At 38.8% G+C, this 21,161-nt stretch overlaps 1 protein-coding gene across 2 annotated transcripts; it reads left to right on the top strand.

Annotated features, from left to right (window-relative positions):
• Positions 1–3,727: 3,727 nt before the first annotated feature.
• Positions 3,728–19,953, top strand: LOC123745567 (myosin heavy chain, muscle). 2 transcript variants are annotated; one of them, XM_045726229.2, is made up of 22 exons: positions 3,728–3,854; positions 5,678–6,255; positions 6,496–6,523; positions 6,983–7,085; positions 7,511–7,600; positions 7,733–7,895; positions 9,267–9,370; positions 10,679–10,816; positions 10,936–11,205; positions 11,557–11,727; positions 11,966–12,293; positions 12,719–12,771; positions 13,046–13,133; positions 13,728–13,845; positions 14,155–14,272; positions 14,577–15,050; positions 15,372–16,258; positions 16,527–16,605; positions 17,247–17,492; positions 17,603–18,390; positions 18,491–18,944; positions 19,186–19,953. In XM_045726229.2, exons 2-22 carry the CDS (start codon positions 5,748–5,750, stop codon positions 19,702–19,704), a joined length of 5,727 nt encoding a protein of 1,908 aa, XP_045582185.1. In that variant the 5' UTR covers positions 3,728–3,854; positions 5,678–5,747; the 3' UTR covers positions 19,705–19,953. The 2 variants fall into 2 exon arrangements, with proteins under 2 accessions (XP_045582185.1, XP_045582186.1); XM_045726230.2 differs by having other exon boundaries at positions 3,786–3,804.
• The last annotated feature ends 1,208 nt before the right edge of the window (positions 19,954–21,161 follow it).

Here is a 21,161-nt window from a genome sequence, read left to right as displayed (position 1 = left end):
GGTAAAGTGTTTATGCTGTGTTAGTTACTACACAGACAATGGTAGAGCTCTGTATAAACACGAAGATAGACTCACATGTCATATAATCATGAGTGGAAACTTGATAATCTCAACATGCTAACTTAATCATTACAATTTCATAACACGTTAAAAAGAAAACTTAAAATCTTAAGCAGACGAGGAGTCACAATAACGTACCTGAAATATATTGACCAAACCACACACTAGAAAGTGAAAGGACGACGACGTTTCGGTCCGTCCTGGACCATTCTCAAGTCGCGTGTGCCCACAATCGACTTGAGAATGGTCCAGGACTGACCGACACGTCGTCGGTCCTTCACTTTCTAGAGTGTGGTTTGGTTAAAAATCTTAAAGCTGAAGAGTAAACTAATTAACAAATTAGTATACAAACATTCCTCAAGACGGCATCGCCAAAAATATTTGACCAGTCATTTTCCTTGCTCTGCCTCCGAGACGTCTCAGCCTCAGGTGCCATTGTTGCTGTAATATATATTTTTAATAATTCTTATATTAGAAAATAAAGAAGTTGTATAATATATCTCTGCATATCCTTCACTAAACGTTAACTGCAAAAATTCATAATTTTTTTTTTTTTTTTTTTTTTTTTTTTTTTTTTTTTTTTTTTTTTTTTTTTTTTTTGAGATATATACAAGAGTTGTTACATTCTTGTACAGCCACTAGTACGCGTAGCGTTTCGGGCAGGTCCCTGGAATACGATCCCCGCCGCGAAGAATCTTTTTTTCATCCAAGTACACATTTTACTGTTGCGTTAAACAGAGGCTACAGTTAAGGAATTGCGCCCAGTAAATCCTCCCCGGCCAGGATACGAACCCATGACATAGCGCTCGCGGAACGCCAGGCGAGTGTCTTACCACTACACCATCTTACCACATGGTGGTAAGATGGCCACCATGATATTGGCTTATTGATATTGGCTTACCAATATCACATCTTACAGCTGTGCGTGTAATATTTAGCTGGACTTATTCCACGAATCACTAAACACGATACCAATACTCGAGTACTGGATCCGGGGTTCACTACACCCACAGCCCGGTCTCTATTTTGGTCTCGTGCTGGAGACCTGAGCTGCCAAACTGTTGGTGCTTGCAGCTCGCAGGACATAGGGGTCCAGTGGACAACTTTCTGTTCTAACGACCAATCACGACGTGTGTTTATTACCCGTGGGCTCTATGTTTATTGAGTTACCTTAAGAGCATTCTTTGCCATATTTCTCAATTTAATCCAATATATTATAATCTTTTTACGTTGTAATATTTACATTTACTTTTTTTACATTGTAATATTTACATTTACATTTTTTTTTACATTGTAATATTTACATTTACAATTTTTTTACATTTTAAATTTACATTTCATCAGATTACAATGTATAACTCACCTACGTTCCAAGGAACGCAAAATATGATAAGCATTCCAATTATTTGGATATTTTGCTGATTTGCTCATCACTAATTATTGACCCTGACTGGATTATTAGGTTTATGAGTTTTAACCAAGCTATACATATATGCCAATGATGGAGTTACTGTCATGATTTTTTAAATTAAAAGGTTATTACCTTTCAAAAATTTTTTCATTTTTTTAAACTACTATTAACAGCATCCAAAGGGATCTTATATATGTATTAGAATCACTTAATAACACATTCATTTTTTCTATATAGTCACTTTTGTTCATAATTAAAACAGCATTTGATTTGTTTACTTTAGTAATATGTAATTTTGTTTTCTTCTTTAAGTTTTCGAAAGCTTTAAAGAATCTCTGTGGACAGTGTAACAATATAGTTTTAGATATTGCACCTTACTATCAATGATATCAATGTATACCTTTGCATATATTGATATCATAATTGACAAGACACTGTTGTTGTTTTTCCCAAGTTACAAAAACCTTTAGCTATTTCAAAGACTTTTTATAGTTCTTATGGCACTGAAACTTAGACCATAACCAAAAGCAGTAGTGGTGTTTTTGTCCAGGACTGTATCTTGCGGTTATCTTGAGAGAAGATTTCGGGGCTTTAGTGTCCCCGCGGCCCGGTCCTCGACCAGGCCTCCACCCCCAGGAAGCAGCCCGTGACAGCTGACTAACTCCCAGGTACCTATTTACTGTTAGGTAACAGTGGCATTCAGGGTGAAAGAAACTTTGCCCATTTGTTTCTGCCTCGTGCGGGAATCGAACCCGCGCCACAGAATTACGAGTCCTGCGCGCTATCCACCAGGCTACGAGGCCCCAACTTTATCACAAAGTTGCTATTAGCATGTTTTGTCCATCACTTTTATATTAAATTATCTAGTTTAGGCTTCAGTTGTCTTTGTAGATCATTGCACGCATTTCTTAGTCTATGATAACAATAATGATATAAATGTTGTTTCCATTCAACTGGTATGGCGTACTCAAAATTGTATCTTTTTGACCTTGTTATTTTGAAAGTCTCTGAAACTTCTGTTTTTGAGATTTCAATGTGCTTTTCTTAAATTATATTTTGAGATGCATCAAAAGGGTGATCTCTCAAGCTTAGGATTCTATTTGGCAATGTCGATTTTGGCAAGACTTGTTCCATTGAGTCATTTCTAAGGAACTGTAGCCGAAGTTTATACCTGGCCGCTATACAACATCATTCACACTTGTGGCATCATAAAGTGCACATGCTATATATATATATATATATATATATATATATATATATATATATATATATATATATATATATATATATATATATATATATATATCACTTTCCTTTTTTGCCACTTCAGCTTCCATACTGCTAACACGAACCTGTGTTGCTTTCTGTAGCCTCGGCAGATGCTGGCCTCTGAGTCTCTAAGACATACAGTTGGATTCGCTCTTGACTCATAATCGGGAATCTCGGGTTCGAATCCCTGGGGGCGGGGCTGAAATGGTTTGGCACGTTTCCTTTCACCTAATGCATTTGTTCACCTAGCAGTAAATAGGTACCCGGGAGTTAGGCAACTGTTGTGGGGTTGCTTCCTGGATAAGGTCAGTAGTTCGACTTCCGGGAGACCTCAATTCACAAGTGCATGTTGAATGTAAATAAATGTGCACACATTTATTTACATGCAACTCAACTTAAATGATATTCAATAAATATTTTATTCCATTGCATTTGTATTATTCCTTGTTAGTTAGAAGAGATATTTCGTTCTCCCCTGTCAACATCTTACAGTAAATTTGGACTGCTTGCACGTTGATAATCACCTTGTCCTTTTTGCCTTCTTTATAACTTGTCACACACCGCACATGGAATGCTATAGTCACAGCCAAGGAGGCCTGGTCGACGACCGGGCCGCGGTGACACTAAGCCCCGGAAGCACCTCAAGGTAGCCACCTCAAGGTAGCCTTCCTTACTATTCTTACCTTGAACGCTGATATTGAGTTTCTTCAGTAGAGGAAGCTTGCATTGCAAGATATGCTTATAACGTGCATGTGTGTGTGTGTATGCATTGCAAATGCATGTTTTGTATACATACACAAACAATAATTCAAATTTTCCCATATTCACAATGCTCAGTTGTAACGTCCAGTGTGTAAGAGAAGAATGCATCTGAGAGTACTGTGGTCCTCAGCTCGAAAAGGAGATGGTCATTGTGATCGCTTGCTGCTATTTTTGCTTGGTACTTGCTTGCCAGTTCCCCCGCCCCACTCACCCTCCCCCCCTCCCCACCCCCCACTTCCCATTTGGTCTCGGGCCTAACTGACCTGGTCCGTTGCTTGCTGGTCTCCTTCAGACGCGCTCCGGTGGGTGCTTGAGACGGTGGTGTTCTGGTGGTAGTGCAGTGAAGCGTGTCGTAAGTTTTCCTTCGGGAAGGGGGCGAGGGGGGAGTAGTTTCCGTCTTCGTAACCCTGTGAATTGTTTTTTTAATAGTTTTGATTGGCCCACCATTTTATATAACGTTGTTAGATAAGAAGCTACTTGCAGTCAACTTTACATTTGAAAAGTAAAGTTTACTTCAATGCGTCAGGTCACTAAGAGTCAAACAGTCTGCGGTCATTCAGCAAATTACGAAAATATTATAATGCGATTACAGTAAATAGTTTCGCGAGCTGCTATTTGTTTTCCTACGTTCTAGGAGTGCATCATATGGATTCAAACCCAATGGCAACGCTGTGATCAATTTGGAAATGAAATGGCTCTTTTTACTCGTCTTTCTATGGTGACATGATATGACTAGGTTCATACACACAGGTTGTATGAACTAAGTTCATTTTCGGTTCATACAACTAGGTTGTATGAACTAGGTTCATTTTCGGTCTTCCTCTCACGAGCATTCAAGTTTCTGGCTCACACCGGCATGTGTGATTGCTATCGCAGTAATATTAAAGACATTGACTAATATATTTTTATAGTGCTGGACTGCATATCATTGAACTGCATTTCCCTTATTGATCGCACTTTGCGATATCAAGACCTTGCGGAAAGGTTCAACTGCCTGCATTGATAATGCCTGCGGTTCCAATGCATCATCGTTATAGTTAATATTATTACTGTATTTTTTTATTATTATATTTACAATCAAATTATTTTCGTTTATTAAAATTAGGACATAAGTGGAAGGCGTAGGTGATAAAGGTAGTATAACATATACCTAAACTGTGCTGTGGCACTTGATATAACATGGTTTCCTCCACCAAGGGAGCCAGTCGGCCGAGCGGACAGCACGCTGGACCTGTGATCCTGTGGTCCTGGGGTCGATCCCAGGCGCCGGCGAGAAACAATGGGCAGAGTTTCTTTCACCCTATGCCCCTGTTACCTAGCAGTAAAATAGGTACCTGGGTGTTAGTCAGCTGTCACGGGCTGCTTCCTGGGGGTGGAGGCCTGGTCGAGGACCGGGCCGCAGGGACACTAAAAAGCCCCGAAATCATCTCAAGATAATCTCAAGAAACCAAGTGTTAATAAACTCCTAAGTTACTATTTCCACGGTCACTTAAACATGATTACATATTTTACCACATTTTTTGTAATTCGGTTAATTTGATATGTCCTGAAAAGAATCTAAATGTCTTTGTGGGCTTACGGGGCTATTCATGCCCGTGCCATCTCCTGAGTGGCTTAATCTTCACGAATCAATCAATCTATGTGGGCCTTTATCATCATTTTTTGATAGCGTTAAAATTAATAAGTGTAATTTTAATGGCATTAAGAAATAGTCGTTAATGTAAATATTTACGTTCTATGAGGTTTTTAATTATAATATTATCAATCTTACAATGATAATATATTATTATAATGAGCAGGTTATAATATATTTTCACGCTTTAATGTTCCGCACGAGCTTCTAGGTTAGAATATTACCATCTCTCCAAGCTCTTTTTGAATACTTGGTCAAACGCAATGCGGAATTATAAGTTGAAACATAGTGAATGTACACTTAAATAATAATTAGCACTTGCATGTAAAGTTTAGAAATGTTATTGTGTTGATGGATTAGATTGTAAAATCTCATTAGTGTAGTTGCTGAATGAATTTTAGATCTAAATTCTGTAACTTAACGAGTTTATTTATGTACAACGATAATTTGATTAAACTTAAAAATAATGTTGTCTAATAGATCTATAATGTAGATAATAGCGTCACAATCCCCAATGATCAACTTCATGTTTCCTCTTACAGGATAACTCGAAAGAACTTTACCATCGAAGTTTAAGACCTACTTCGACAACTTTAGGCACCCACCACCAACATGCCCGGCCACGTCAAGAAGAGCACGGGTCCTGACCCAGACCCCACCGAGTTTTTGTTCATTTCTAGGGAGATGAGAATAAAGGATCAAAGCAAGCCATACGACGCGAAGAAGTCCTGCTGGGTTCCACACCCGACGGAGGGTTTCATCGAGGGCTTGATTACGGGCACCAAGGGCGACCTTGTCACAGTTGATGCCGGCGGTGAGACCAAGAACTGGAAGAAGGATCTTGTTGGTCAGGTCAACCCTCCCAAGTACGAGAAATGCGAGGACATGTCCAATTTGACCTACTTGAACGATGCTTCCGTCCTGTACAACTTGAAGGCCCGTTATGTTGAGAGGCTCATCTACACCTACTCCGGTCTCTTCTGTATCGCCATCAACCCCTACAAGCGCTACCCCATCTACACCAACCGCGTGGTCAAGATCTACCAGGGCAAGAGGCGTAATGAAGTGCCTCCCCATCTCTTCGCTATCGCTGACGGCGCCTACATGAACATGATGCAGCGTAAGTACTTAATTTCCAAATGTCTAGAGGTCATGGAATGTTTATTTTTGTTTTCACACAGCCTGAAAACGAAAATTACAAAATGAATTAACCAGTTGTTTTCACTCATTCATTGGGTATACTCAAAGAATGTAATCAAGTGGTATACGATACTTGCCATAAAAAACAAATATATATATTGCAATAAATTTAATTATTCAACCAAATCCATCTAATTTCTGATTATTTCTCTCTTTTTAGTTGGTGATAATCAGTCGATGCTTATCACGTAAGTTAATCTACCGACGATCATGCGTACCTAAACACAGTCATGCACACACACATACACACATACAATCATACACACACTCAGCTATACATATCCACACAATCATAAGGTCCCCATGCACAGTCATATACAGCCACACAGTCAAAAACACCCTCACAATCATTCATATGTACACACTATCATACACAGTCACACATACACTCCCACACAATCATTCACACCCACATAATCATATGCACCCACACAATATACACATCAACAATCATACACACACCCACAAAATCATTAACACTCGCACACATTCATACACAAGCACGTCCATGATCAATACACCTAAATGTACACGACTTCATAATTATCAAAATATGTAAATTTAAATATAGTAAATAGCAATATCATTTATACTTCCATGTATTCCTTTTTTTCCTGTAATTCTAGTTTTCTATTTCCCTTCCACAGCGGTGAGTCCGGTGCCGGCAAGACTGAGAACACCAAGAAGGTACTCTCCTACTTCGCCAACGTCGGCGCCACCGAAAAGAAACCAGGCGAAGCAGCCAAGCAGGTAAGATTATTTCAATATATTTTAATTGAAGTTAATTGAAGCAGGCATCTGTTTTCTTTAAGATTTATTACCTTGGCTGCTAGAGTTGGGTTGGTGTTGAGCTTAAGAACTGTCAACGTCTGGAGGGTTATTAAGGTCAATAGAATTTTAATAGTTTTACTGACCAACCAGCAAGTATACTTAAGTTCTTAACGTAGTCCAGAACTAGAGTAAACTCAGTATAAGTATACCGATTAGCGAGGTATACCATGCTCCTTAAGTTAAAACAATCTCACACTCGAATAATGTAAATTTTAATAATTTTCGCTTTGGTATTTGTTAAAAATTTGTAATTGTGATTGTAGTTTAGTACTATTCTGCATCATTATTAGGGATTTATTTTCGAAAACCTGATACTAAAATACCTTTTTTAATTGTTACTTCAGAACCTGGAGGACCAGATCATCCAGACCAACCCTGTACTGGAAGCCTTCGGTAACGCCAAGACCACCCGTAACGACAACTCCTCCCGCTTCGTGAGTTCCTCTTGCTCACTGCTCTTATACACCAGAAATATTAGTGCTCATATATCAACAAATTAAACTAACTTGTGACGTTTGATGTTTTATCTTCCATGATTAGTGATGGATTATCTGTTCCTAACACAGGGCAAGTTCATCCGTATCCACTTCCAACCCAACGGCAAGCTGGCCGGTGCTGACATTGAGGTCTACCTGCTGGAGAAGGCTCGCGTCATCTCCCAGCAGCCTCTTGAGCGCTCCTACCATATCTTCTACGAGATGATGTCCGACCAAGTCAAGGAAATTAAACGTAAGTGTTTTTGCATAATCACAATTATCTATATGTTTATGATCAATATTAATACCCTGAACCTATACATTTTAATTATTAAAGATTAATATATATATTTCGTGCAGAGGTGAGCGTTAAAACTCTTTTAGATCAAGTTGCAAAAATATCTAAAGCCTTTAAAGGTACCGGACCTATTCATTCTGTTTTAAGTCTTTGCTCGTAAAATTCGCCCAATCAATACACGTTCAGTACGTCCATGGCACTGTATGCCTAGCAGTGACGTCATATTTAAGATTACACTTAAAATTATATTTTGACAAATCATACTTTATATGATGTGTCAAACTCATAATTGTTTATGCTAGAGTTAGATTAGCAGTAACACCTTGCTGAAAATGAACTATTTATTTCTTTGGAATAAATATTTATGAATAAAGTCTGGATGCCAACGCATTTTAACATTATTTAAAGACGGTATACCTTGGGTGAGCTGGCGGCGAAGTGTTGACAACGATATAATGACAAGTTGAAAATAGACTGTATTGTAGCTAACGTTTTTACTCTAGGGTTTGGAAAGGTTTCATCAAACGTTATTGTAGGCAACGTTTGGATAGTCGGGGGCTTCAAAAACGTTAGCGTCAATCGTCTACTAACGTCATTGCCAATAAAATCTTCTCTTAGCTTGATGTGTCTCTTCAAGATATACATCACTCAACAAACCTTAGGTCCCAGCGCTGGACCACCCGCCCAGTTTATGTCATAATAATAACAATACTTTCTTGAAGCATCATTCACGCCTTGCTAATACGAAAATTATCATATTTCCAAATTTCTATATTATATCCCTTCTCATTCCTCAAAAACAATAGAGACAAAAATGTTTAATCTGATTACTTTCATATTTTATCATTTAAATAAATGTTTTCTAACTTACAGCAATATGGGAACAACATTACTTTCTCCTCCGCTGATGAAGCAGAGAAAACTTCTGTTAAGTGAGTTGTGTTGTTGCGTAGGGAAGCTCCTCTTATGGATTGGTTTGAATATCGAGGAATTCTAAGACGATTAATCGATATTCTGTCCCCTTTTGTTTTATGTATTCAGTTTTAAAACTCGTTGAAAGTCCAAACCTGAGAGAATAATCAGCCGGACTTTTTATATTTACATTTAAAAACAACTTCGATTGGATCTTTCAATATAGCGGTTTGACTAAATTTTTACAATGGCCACTTCTAATCATAATGTGCAATGCTAACACGGAAGATAGCACACAATCATTATTTATTTGGTACGAGATGGAATCCTGAAGATTAAGAAAGAAAATGGGCAAAATCAAATGTTATTTCGAAATTTAGGTACGATTACTTATATATTTCCTTCCATCTACAGCAACGTGTTTCCTCAGCAATGACATCTACGACTACCACTACGTGTCTCAGGGCAAGGTCACCGTCCCCTCCATTGATGACGCTGAGGACATGCAGTTCTGTCACGTGAGTGTTATTACTGAGCGTAGGAGTCAAACCCTATCCATCAGAATGTGTGTGTGTGTGTGTGTGTGTGTATAGGAGCCTTAATCAGTGGGTATTGGATCCTTATCTAAACCATCAATGGGTGTGGGAGTATCCCCAGACCATCAATGGATGTATGATCCTAACCTAAACCATTAATGGGTGTGGGAGTATCCCCAGACCATCAATGGATGTATGATCCTAACCTAAACCATTAATGGGTGTGGGAGTATCCCCAGACCATCAATGGATGTATGATCCTAACCTAAACCATTAATGGGTGTACGAGTATCCCGAGACCATCAATGGATGTATGATCCTAACCTAAACCATTAATGGGTGTACGAGTATCCCCAGACCATCAGTGTTTGTCTACAGTGCTTGACCATCAGTGTTTGTGTGTGTCAGTGAGTCTAACCTAAACCATCAATGGGTGTAGGAGCCTTGTCCAAACACGTAAGGCGGCTTACGTGGATACTGGTCATATTTTGTGTGTGTGTGTGTGTGTGTGTGTGTGTGTGGACTACTTTGTATAACAGTATTACGGTAATTTTCACACGAAAAGTACCGTAACGTATTTCACATTTGTATAGAATAGTGAAATATAACGATAACATTCCCTCTCACCGAAAGGGCATTCTGTGGAAATATAAAACGTTATTGCTTGCGTCTCTATTACTTTATTTTACTCTCGTTACTTCTCATCTTGTGCGTGTATAACTCGAGGATATCATTCGTCTGACGAATTATAATTAAAGTAAAAGCTTGGGTAAATTGCCGTGACTTTTCAACATTTCTGAGTACTTTTGGTTAGGCGGTAGAGGTAGCACCTACGCAAGTTAAAGAATATCCAAAAATAAAGTTAGTATTTTAATTGCAAGAATACTATCGGGGTATTAAGTAAAATCAACCCATAAACACAAAATATTAAAATTTGACTTACATAGTCTGTATATCAAGTAACTTTATTGAAAAAGAACATTCTCTTGCCTCAAGCGTACGGTAGTTAGTTGAGGATTGTTCTCAATTGGAGTTATATGTATTTGTGAGTGTAGCAGAGTCGTTGTGTCTGTTGAACTCACACTTACTCTCCAGAAAATTACTATGTATTAAACAAAATTGTATTGTAAATTTTTAGCACGTTTTCACATAATTATCCATTTGTATAGAATAATACGATATAAATGCAAAATTATTAATCAGAACGGGCATTAGAATACAGCATAAATCTTTATACTATGATTTTATTTACCTAATTTTGATTACTCTAATGGTTTCTTTCAACTTCAGGACGCGTTTGACATTCTGGGCTTCAGTCCGCAAGAGGTTACGGATGTCTACAAGGTGACAGCCGCTGTCATGCACATGGGCGAGATGAAGTTCAAGCAGAGGGGTCGCGAGGAGCAGGCTGAGGCCGACGGCACTGAGGTGATTATAATTACAACTTTATTATAGTGTGGCAATACTTAGGTGATTCTGATCCAGTCATAAAGTATCCTTCATAGACTGTAATGTTGAAAAGTAACTCGCTGATTCCTCTTTATCAGGTTGGAGACAAAGTTGCCAAGCTTCTTGGCGTTGAGGGTGAGGACCTGTACAGGAACATTACCAAGCCCAAGATCAAGGTCGGCGCTGAGTTCGTGTCCAAGGGCATGAACGTGGATCAGTGTTACTACTCCGTCGGTGCTCTGGCCAAGGGTCTGTTCGATCGTGTCTTCAAGTTTCTGGTCCAAAAATGTAACGTTACTCTTGAGACTGGCATGAAGCGAGCCATGTTCATCGGCGTCCTCGATATTGCCGGCTTTGAGATCTTCGACGTGAGTTATATATTGTTTAGTACTGGTATGCACAGTCCAGTCATTGAATATTTGGCCTTTTTAAACTTTCAATGAGGGTTTCTCAAGTACATTTTCAAATGAAGGAATAACGGGAATATGGCTTTAATCGAAATGGTCATAAATTACTAGTATGTATGGCGTTAAGTTGAGGATTGCATGTTAGAATTATATAACAAGCTTAATAAAAACAAAATATTATTATTTTTAGTATCATTATAAGAATTAATTATATTCTATGTTTCAGTATATTTGTAATTTATGGCGGTTATTCCAGCTGCACTCTTACTTTTGGTTCGTATGCTAAAATTAGAATTCATTTAATCCAAACAGTACAACGGCTTCGAGCAGATCTGTATCAACTTCTGTAATGAGAAGCTGCAGCAGTTCTTCAACCATCACATGTTTGTGCTGGAACAGGAGGAGTACAAGAAGGAAGGTATCAACTGGGTCTTCGTCGACTTCGGTATGGATCTGCAGGCCTGCATCGAGCTCTTCGAGAAGGTAGCTTTCCAACAAAGTGCTTTGCGTTCAAGTTGAATCCAATCTAAATTTGATTACGATAAAAATTTATTTAAAAGGCATACTGAAATAAATCCTTTTATCGTTACCTCTTTCCCTTAAAAAAAAACCCTACCCTGTTACCTATACAAAAAAAATCATTGCATTACATTATTTTTCGTATTTTATTTTTTGCTACCTCTCTCACCTTATACCAATGACATCATTTACTTATCGACAGAAAATGGGTCTACTCGCCATCCTAGAGGAGGAATCTATGTTCCCCAAGGCCACTGACAAGACCTTCTCCGAGAAGTTGAACAATAACCATCTTGGCAAGACTCCCGTGTTCATCAAGCCCAAGCCACCGAAGGCAGGTCAATCCGAAGCCCACTTCGCCATCGTTCACTACGCCGGTACTGTGAGCTATAACCTGACTGGCTGGCTGGAGAAGAACAAGGATCCCCTCAATGACACCGTCGTCGACCAGCTCAAGAAGTCTAATAACGAACTTATTGTCACCGTCTTCTTAGACCATCCCGGGCAGTCTGGTACCGGTGATGCTAAAGGTGGTAAGTTTTCAGTGATAAGGCTATATCGTTATGTTTACGCATTATCCGTTTGAGTCATTGAACATTTACAAATTATAGTTTAAGTATATTGTTAGCTATTATCAATATAGTATGCAACATATACTTCCTTTGATATTTCTGCAAGTAGAACTAATAAGTATTTTCTTTCTTTCTCCACAGATTACAACACCCCTCTTGTATCTTGATGGAAGAAACACACAAGAATTTGGTCATTTTCATAAAGTGAAACTTAAGAATAGTTTTCCCTACTGCTATCTGTTGGATTATTCCTTGATATACGTTATTAATACCAAATATTATTTTATCTAACGAGCATTTGCTTAAAACAATGAAAGACAATTATAAAATGAAATCCAAAATAATTGTATAATACAACGAATATAAAATATTCTTTCTTATAGGTGGTCGCGGTGCAAAATCTGGTTCATTCAAAACTGTGTCTTCTGGATACAGGGTAAGTACATTTGTAGCCAGCGCATAGGTTCGAATCCTTCTCATAGTTCCTACTGATGTTCTGAAGTATATTTGTCCTACTGTACTTACATGCTTCAAGTCACTAAAAAAGAAATACATATATGTATTAATCTATATCAAAAAGTACTTTTACGCTTCGTATTATCATTTAAGAGCTATCATCAGTATCAAATCGTAGTTCAGCAGCATTATTCCCAATCCAGCTGAAGAAATTCTGCGTCAGTTAACACCGTCTGCATTTTCATCTTCCCCAGGATCAGCTCAACAACTTGATGAGGACCCTCAACGCCACTCATCCCCACTTCATCCGATGCATCGTCCCCAACGAGACCAAGTCCCCGGGTAGGTAGCCTCATATAAACACTGTATCGTCCCCAACGAGACCAAGTCCCCGGGTAGGTAGCCTCATATAAACACTGTATCGTCCCCAACGAGACCAAGTCCCCAGGTAGGTAGCCTCATATAAACACTGTATCGTCCCCAACGAGACCAAGTTCCCGGGTAGGTAGCCTCATATAAACACTGTATCGTCCCCAACGAGACCAAGTCCCCGGGTAGGTAGCCTCATATAAACACAGTATTGTCCCCAACGAAACCAAGTCCCCGGGTAGGTAGCCTCATATAAACACTGTATCGTCCCCAACAAGACGAAGTTTCCAGATAGGTTACTAGTGGGGACACTGATAATATTCTCAGTCGGCATAGTTATTTACATTGCAAAAGGTTTTCTTGAAGACAGTTTTATCGTTCGAAAGAAATTGGTAAAGTCAGATATTAACTAGCGATATAAGGAAATAATAATCCAATGTTGTCATCAACAAAAGTGGTTTACAGTAGTTTATGTGGAGCTCATATTTTTATATCATTAATGAATTTATTTAATGGATGAGGCTTTATAGGAATATTCGAGCATAGTTCAAACTTCTCCTCCTTCAGGTGTGACTGAGGCCGGCTTGATCATGCATCAGCTCACCTGTAACGGTGTGCTTGAGGGCATCCGTATCTGTCGTAAGGGCTTCCCTAACAGGATGATCTACCATGACTTCAAGCACCGGTGAGTTGACTTAACTAAAGCTAATGAAAACAGTTTGCTAGATATTAATACGTATGTGTTTTCCAGTGTGTCGGCAACTCTTAACTATGCTTCATATACAGACTTGGTAACGAATACAATTATGGTTAAGTATAAATTATGGCATATTTCCTGTCTTACAAGTAAGTCAAAACAATAATTGTGCATATTCTATAAGTTCAGTGACAAAATATTGTAAACAGAGCGCTGGGTAATTCAATTCTTTAACAGATGTAAAGTGCCAAACTTCGTGTAAATTTTAGGTGATATTTGACACCAGTTACTTTACAGATACAAGATCCTGGCTTCCAAGGAGATGAGTGAGATCAAAGACGACAAAAAGGCCGCTAAGGTTTGCTTCGATAAGTCTGGCCTTGATGCAGAGCTCTATCGTCTCGGCAACACTAAGGCAAGTTCAGTTGATTAATCTGTTTATCAAATATTTCAGAAAGATATCTGTTCTAAATGTGACTTTTTGAGGACATACCAATTACACGCAAGCATTTCAGAAGCAATATACAGTAGTGTGATCTTAGAAAAGATCATATCTTGCATCCTTATTTCCAAACTCTCTAAGAATATTTTGGCTACTGTTAAATATTGATAATATTGCAAAAACAAGAAAATGTCCATGCGCCTTTAATCTTAATTCAGACTAAAGAATGTGATTAAGATAGTTATACTAACAACATTTCTTACTCTACTTTGAAAAGGTGTTCTTCCGCGCTGGTGTCCTGGGTACCCTAGAGGAAATCCGTGACAACCGCCTGTCTTTGTTGATCACATGGCTGCAGTCGTGGATCCGAGGCTTCAAGAGCCGCAAGTACTACAAGAAACTCCAGGACCAGCGTGTTGCCCTCCTTGTTGTCCAGCGCAACCTGAGAAAGTTCATGGTAATGCGCAACTGGGGTTGGTACTTCCTCTGGCAGAAGATCAGGCCCACGCTCCATGTTAGCCGCATTGAGGACGAGATTGAAGAGCTTGAGAAGCAGGCAGTAAAGGCTGAGGCACAATACGAAAAAGAAGTTAAAAACCGTCTGGAACTTGAAGCTACCAATGCTACTCTTCAAGAAGAGAGGAACAGTCTCCTGGTCGCTCTTGATTCTACAAAAGGTGGCGTGGCAGAGTTCCTTGATAAGCAAGCCAAGTTGCAAGGTCAAAAGGCAGAACTCGAGTCTCAGCTTGCTGTAAGTTTCACATATGAGTTTGCAAAATTGTCTTAATTAATAGCTGTTTATTCTTTAATTCACTAATGCACTCTTAACTAAAACAAAAGTTAATGTTGTTTTTCATAGCGCATTGGGTTATTGATTTCATGTGAATATAAATTATGTCATACTTAAAATTCAGCCTTAATTGTTCTGCAAAAAACAGTTGATTTAATGCAATTGCTACTGGTCACTTATAATCTTGTAAAAAAAAATTAAATTGATTATTAAACCCTCTTTTTCGTGTTTTATTCGAATAGAAAGTGAGAGCTAATTTACTTTTTATTTTCTTTAATTCAGGAAGCCACTGAACGCCTACACAAAGAAGAGGAGGCTCGTAACTCATTAGCCCAAGGCAAGAAGAAATTCGAACAGGAAATAGGCAATCTGAAGAAAGACTTTGACGACCTTGACGCTAAAATTCAAAGTCTGGAACAGGACAAAGCTACTAAAGATCAGCAGATACATACTCTAAATGATGAGATTGCTCAGCAAGAAGAACTGCTTAATAAAATAAATAAGGAGAAGAAACACCTTCAAGAATGCAATCAAAAGACCGCTGAAGACCTTCAGAGCATCGAGGACAAGTGCAATCACTTCAATAAGGTGAAATCAAAGCTCGAGCAAAACCTTGACGAACTTGAAGATTCTCTTGAACGTGAGAAAAAACTGCGTTCCGAGGTTGAGAAGGCCAAAAGAAAAGTGGAAGGTGACTTGAAATTGACTCTAGAGGCTGTCGCTGATCTTGAACGCAATCACAGAGAGCTTGAGAATACACTTCAACGTAAAGATAAGGAAATTGCTTCACTTGCCAACAAAGGTGATGAAGAACAAGGCACTGCAATTAAGACCCAGAGGCAAATCAAGGAGCTTCAGGCTCGTATTGAAGAGCTTGAGCTAGAGGTTGAGCAAGAGCGCCAGTCTCGTGGCAAGGCTGAGAAGAGCAAAGCTATCTTGGCACGCGAACTGGGCGAACTTGGCGACCGCTTGGACGAGGCTGGTGGAGCCACCGCTGCCCAGATCGAGCTGAACAAGAAGCGTGAGACTGAGCTAGTCAAGCTTCGTCGTGACCTCGAGGAAATCAACATCCAGCATGAATCTGCACTTAATCTCCTTCGTAAGAAGCACAATGATGCCGTAAATGAACTTTCAGAACAAGTTGACTATCTCAACAAGATGAAGGCAAGGTAAATATTCACGAATTCTATTTCTGATGTTCACATAATGTACACATAGTGTTTTATTTAATTATATATATATATATATATATATATATATATATATATATATATATATATATATATATATATATATATATATATATACATACATACATACATACATACATACATACATACATACATACATACATACATACATACATATATATATACAGTATATATATTATCATTGTTCTACCTCTTGATAGATGTAATTATTCTTGCTTCACAACAGGACTGAGAAGGACAAGGAGTCTATTAAACGTGACGCTGATGATGCCAAGGCTGCCATGGACAGCCTAGCTCGGGATAAGGTAAACTTTAATATTCTTTTATAAAATCGTTGTTCTTAAAGATAGAAGGTAGTGCCGAAAGCCTATTGGAGGCAGCTCCAATTTATTCCCAATCAATACCACTCATGTATTTGTGTAATGCCCCATTTAAAACACACTAGCTATCTTATGTCTCTTATGTTACTTAACATCCCTGCTCCACAACTCTAAATCCTTGTTTCAAAACCAGTATTTGTCTAATTTTATTCTGAATAAGCTTTTGAAATTTACATCTATTTTGAAACTGTAAAGGAAATGTTCTTTATGTCTCTTTACTAGGAATGTTCATAATATTCTGAAACAGCATAATTGGCATAGTAGACAAAGCCCGATTCTCTATATTGCCAAAACTCATTTTTCCTTATATCTTCAAATATACTCAAATATTTGTTCAAAGCCAATCAATTTAACATTATAATAATTACATTGGTAACTAATTTATGTATATATATGTGTATATATATATATATATATATATATATATATATATATATATATATATATATATATATATATATATATATATATATATATATATATATATATATATATATATTATGTCAATGATTGAGAGTTGACATAATAGGCAAAAACAAATCTTTCATGTTTTGTTTTTCTTGTAGGCTGCAGCTGAGAAGACAAACAAGCAACTTCAGCAACAGCTCGCCGAAGTTAACAGCCGATTTGATGAAGCCAACCGCACACTCAATGACTTTGATGCTACCAAAAAGAAGCTTGCTGTTGAGAATGTTGATCTTCTGCGCCAAGTTGAAGAAGCCGAAAGCCAGATTAATGCTCTGTCTAAGCTTAAATTGTCCCTTACCAACCAACTAGAAGACGCTAAGAAGTTCGCAGACGAAGAGGGCAGGGTAAGATATTGAATATATATATGGTATTTTACATATTGTTTCCCCCTTACTGGTTTTACCAAATAAAAATAATGTATGTATTTCGTTTAATTTGTTAATTTTTTTTCCAGGAGCGTGCAACTATTCTTGGAAAGTATCGCAACTTGGAACATGATATTGATACTCTTCGTGAGCAGTTGGAAGAAGAGGCTGAAGGTAGAGCGGATATCCAACGTCAACTTTCCAAAGCCAACGCCGAGGCTCAAATGTGGCGTGCCAAGTATGAATCTGAAGGACTTGCCCGCGCTGAGGAGATTGAAGTCTCTCGAGCGAAACTTGCTGCCCGCCTTGAGGAAGCAGAATTGCAGATTGAGCAACTGAATGTCAAGAACCTAAGTCTTGAAAAGAATAAACAACGCGCTAGCGCTGAGCTCGAAGAACTACAGGTTGCAGCTGAACGCGCTCATTCTCTAGCCATAGCCGCTGAAAAGAAGCAAAAGAACTTTGATAGAATAATATCTGAATGGAAACTGAAGGTTGATGACCTTGCAGCCGAACTGGATTCATCCCAGAAGGAGTGTCGCAACTATTCTTCTGAACTTTTCCGTGTTAAGTCAGCCCACGAGGAGAACATAGAAACACTAGATTCCGTTCGCCGCGAGAACAAAAATCTTTCAGATGAGATCAAAGACTTGCTGGATCAGCTTGGTGAAGGAGGCCGCACCTACCACGAACTGGAAAAGAACAACAAGCGCCTTGAGATCGAGAAAGAGGAGCTCCAAGGTGCTCTAGAAGAAGCTGAAGCCGCCCTCGAACAGGAAGAAAACAAGGTGCTCCGTAGTCAATTGGAACTCAGTCAGGTCAGACAGGAAGTTGACAGACGTGTCCAAGAGAAGGAGGAGGAATTCGATAACACCCGGTAAGTTACTTTATTAATACAACATGAACACATGCTAATTGCTTAAGCTAGTGTCATAATTTGATTATTTAACATTTATTAAAATGCTTCTATCTTCCAGGAAAAATCACCAGCGTGCTATTGAATCTATTCAAGCTTCTCTGGAAGCCGAAGCAAAGGGCAAGGCTGAAGCTCTTCGCCAGAAGAAGAAGCTGGAATCTGACATTAACGAACTCGAGATTGCCCTGGACCATTCAAACAAAGCCAACTCAGATTTGCAAAAGCACATCAAGAAGCTTCAGATCGACGTTAAAGACTTGGAACTGCGCGTTGAAGAAGAACAACGTTCTGCCTCAGAGTACCGTGAACAATATGGTATTGCTGAACGACGAGCAAATGCTATAAATGCTGAGCTAGAAGAGTCCCGTTCTCTTCTGGAACAATCAGATCGTGGTCGCCGACAGGCAGAATCAGAGCTTCGCGATGTCCTGGAACAAGTGAACAGCTTCGCTGCCCAAAACAATGCACTGTCTCTATCCAAGAGGAAGCTGGAAGGTGAAATGACTACTCTTCAGGTAATTATTTATTCATACATTTTAACAGTTGCATCACTGACGCCGAATACACTAGACGGTAATAAAATTATATATTACAGAGATTAAATCAATCAAATAATTCCTTATTAATGATCATTCAAATAATAATAATACATCGAATCAGAAAAACTAAATTACTTAATATATTTGTTGAAGTATTCGGATGAAATTGGAATCCCTAAATTAATATTTGTACATATATATTTCTTACATATTTTAGGCTGACCTGGATGAGATGTTGAATGAATCCAGGAACTCCGAAGACAAAGCCAAGAAGGCCATGGTTGACGCCGCCCGCCTGGCTGACGAACTCCGAGCTGAACAGGAACACGCCCAGACCCAGGAGAAGTTGCGTAAGGCCTTGGAAGTTACTCTTAAGGAACTTCAAGTTCGCCTTGAGGAAAGCGAAAGTACCGTCGCCAAGACTGGCAAGAAGGCTGTGGGTAAGTTGGAAACCCGCATTCGTGAGCTGGAAGGCCATTTGGATGATGAATCCCGCCGTCACGCTGATGCCCAGAAGAACCTGAGGAAGTGTGAGAGGCGCATCAAGGAACTCACCTTCCAGTCCGATGAGGACAAGAAGAACCACGACAAGATGCAGGACCTTGTTGACAAGCTGCAACAGAAGATCAGGACCTACAAGCGCCAGATCGAAGAGGCCGAGGAAATCGCCGCTTTGAATTTGGCTAAGTTCCGCAAGTCTCAACAGGAACTGGAGGAGGTTGAAGGCCATGCTTAAACATGACCTCATTTATCAATTTATGGGCTCTAACATTATACGTATTTTTCTTCAGTTTTTCATGCACTTGATTTACAAACAAATATTTAGGTGCGTAATCAATGAATATGAAATTTGCAAATAATTTTATAATTGTTAAACTATTGTTTAATAATAAATGCTCATAATTATCCTTTTATAATTTTATCACCAGTTCTCGTTATATAGAAATAACATTTAAAACATGAAAATAAATAACAATTTTACTGAGTTTTTGTTTAAATGAAACCTCTCTTTATTAATAGTTTTTATTCGAAAAGGTGATTTTCCTGTTAAGGAATACATACAACTGTTGTTTTTATGCTTCCACCGTGTTGGGTAGCTCTGAACTTCCTGCCTGCCCCAACCCTGGACTGCGGGCCGGGACCCTAACACCCATTTCAATACACAGAGAAATCACAATTAACCTGATGTATCAATGAGATTTGTCTCATTATTTTCAATTTCAAATACGATACACATAACAATGGTCTTACACATGACTGCGAGGTACATGACAAATACTATACATATATTGTATTTACAATACATTTGACACTTGAAATACAAATGACAAATTGTCTTACTCATGAGGCTTGTAAGATACATAACAAATGCTGCGATGTTAATATAATGATTACAGTGCAGTTGATAATTACAGCACACACACACAACAGTTGCCATACACATGGCAATAGCAAAACATAATTACTATATACGATTGCCATACACATTACAAGAGGCTGCAAGCCAAAATACTTGTGATATATACATGTGGGAAGTTCCATAGCTTTTAATCTGAAAATAAAAGCAGTGACGACGTTTCGATCCGTCCTGGACCATTATCAAGTCTTGTAATGGTCCAGGACGGACCGAAACGTCGCCACTTGATAATGGTCCAGGACGGACCGAAACGTCGCCACTTGATGATTGTCCAGGATGGACCGAAACGTCGCCACTTGATAATGGTCCAAGACGGACCGAAACGTCACTTGATAATGGTCCAAGACGGACCGAAACGTCACTTGATAATGACCCTGAACGGACCGAAACGTCGCCACTTGATAATGGTCCAGGACGGACCGAAACGTCGCCACTTGATAATGGTCCAGGACGGACCGAAACGTCGCCACTTGATAATGGTCCAGGATGGACCGAAACGTCGCCAATTGATAATGGTCCAGAACGGACCGAAACGTCGCCACTTGATAATGGTCCAAGACGGACCGAAACGTCGTCTCTGTTATGTCAGATGTGAAGATTGGGTGCCTAAATGATCAAACACGTTATTTTGATTTACGTCCTGTTTGTATGTTTTGCATTGATGAGGCTGTGTGTTTACTAGTTGTGTTTTTACGGGGGTTGAGCTTTGCTCTTTCGGCCCGCCTCTCAACTGTCAATCAACTGTTTACTAACTACTTTTTTTTTTTTTTTTTTTT

The sequence above is a fragment of the Procambarus clarkii genome, chromosome 71 (assembly GCF_040958095.1).
Source record: "Procambarus clarkii isolate CNS0578487 chromosome 71, FALCON_Pclarkii_2.0, whole genome shotgun sequence".
In the NCBI taxonomy this organism is placed as follows: Eukaryota; Metazoa; Arthropoda; class Malacostraca; order Decapoda; family Cambaridae; genus Procambarus; species Procambarus clarkii.
This window is presented reverse-complemented; position numbering and strand designations above follow the sequence as displayed.

Bases quoted from the DNA above. Each gene is read 5' to 3' on its own strand.
- LOC123745567 (XM_045726229.2), top strand. From the start codon at position 5,748: ATGCCCGGCCACGTCAAGAAGAGCACGGGTCCTGACCCAGACCCCACC. The intron at 11,206-11,556 runs GTGAGTTATATA...TAATCCAAACAG, and splicing joins CCGGCTTTGAGATCTTCGAC to TACAACGGCTTCGAGCAGAT. The intron at 17,493-17,602 runs GTAAGATATTGA...TTTTTTTTCCAG, and splicing joins TCGCAGACGAAGAGGGCAGG to GAGCGTGCAACTATTCTTGG.